We start from the raw sequence: 949 nt of genomic DNA on the forward strand, positions 1-949 counted from the left end.
CCCACGCCACTTGTCTTCCTGCGCAGAGCGGCGGCGGTGACGGGTGACCTACTTAGGCTGCAGCCCAGCCCCGTCCCAGCCCCGTTAGCTGGGGAAGTTTATTGTGTTTGCTAATGAGGTCCCGCGCCCCGACGGGCCCTTGGCTTTCCCACGTACCCGCCTGTCGCTGCCCGGCCCCGGACACCGTTCCCAGCCCTTGGGAAGCCGTGGGGGGAGGGAAGGGATGCTTCTTCCTACGGAGCGCGGGAAGCCTGAGCCGGCCTCTGAGAGCACTGTGCAAATTAATCCGTGCTGCACAGCGATACAGTGTCTTAATTCATATTGGATTTAGTTTCCATAAATTGCCAAACTGTAGTTGTTTCTGGGGACAATGTGGCTTTGTCCCTGACTGCGGAGTACACAAATGTTCGGGTGATTTTCTTTTGTGTCTGTTTTTATCAGTTCGGTGCAGGCATGAACCCATCAACGCGCACTTCATTATTCGGCGTTCGCTGGGAGAAAGGAGCCCGTGAATGTAAATTGCGTGTTAGACACCCGTTAGGTTACAATGGGAGACGTGTCCTCCCCACCATCGTTACTTTTTTATTTTATTTTTACAGCTAGCAATTCATTGTATGTTTCTGAAGTCATAAATTTCGCCTGAAAGCTTCTTTTAAAAGTGACTTGATGCATTTAATCAGAGCAGGGTCCTTATCTCGGCCGCGCAGCGCGGTGATGTCTTAGCGAAGTGATACCTCGGCCTGAATGCATTTGTGTGCAGAGCAGTCTGGCAGGAGGAGGAAAGCAGCTTTGCGCTGCACCCGGCCAAAAATACCACCTCCGAGGTGGCCCTGGGGATGAATGTCACCGGGGGAGGTGGCTGCACTGGAAACGTGTCCGAGCGGCCGTGGCCCAGGGCTGACCCCGTCACCCGTCCTCCCTGTGTCCGGCCGTCTGTCCGGCCGCAGCA

The 949-nt window shown here is 55.2% G+C and overlaps 1 protein-coding gene across 1 annotated transcript in view; it reads left to right on the forward strand.

Moving 5' to 3' along the window:
* ZNF385C (zinc finger protein 385C) overlaps window positions 1-949 on the forward strand; it is an 11,098-nt gene that overhangs the window by 6,561 nt on the left and 3,588 nt on the right. Inside the window, exon 3 of the mRNA XM_009894436.1 lies at window positions 442-514. Within this exon, the coding sequence (XP_009892738.1) occupies window positions 442-514 (73 nt within the window). The remainder of the gene's footprint in view (window positions 1-441; window positions 515-949) is intronic.

The sequence above is a fragment of the Charadrius vociferus genome, unplaced genomic scaffold (assembly GCF_000708025.1).
Source record: "Charadrius vociferus isolate BGI_N301 unplaced genomic scaffold, ASM70802v2 scaffold1551, whole genome shotgun sequence".
NCBI lineage: Eukaryota > Metazoa > Chordata > Aves > Charadriiformes > Charadriidae > Charadrius > Charadrius vociferus.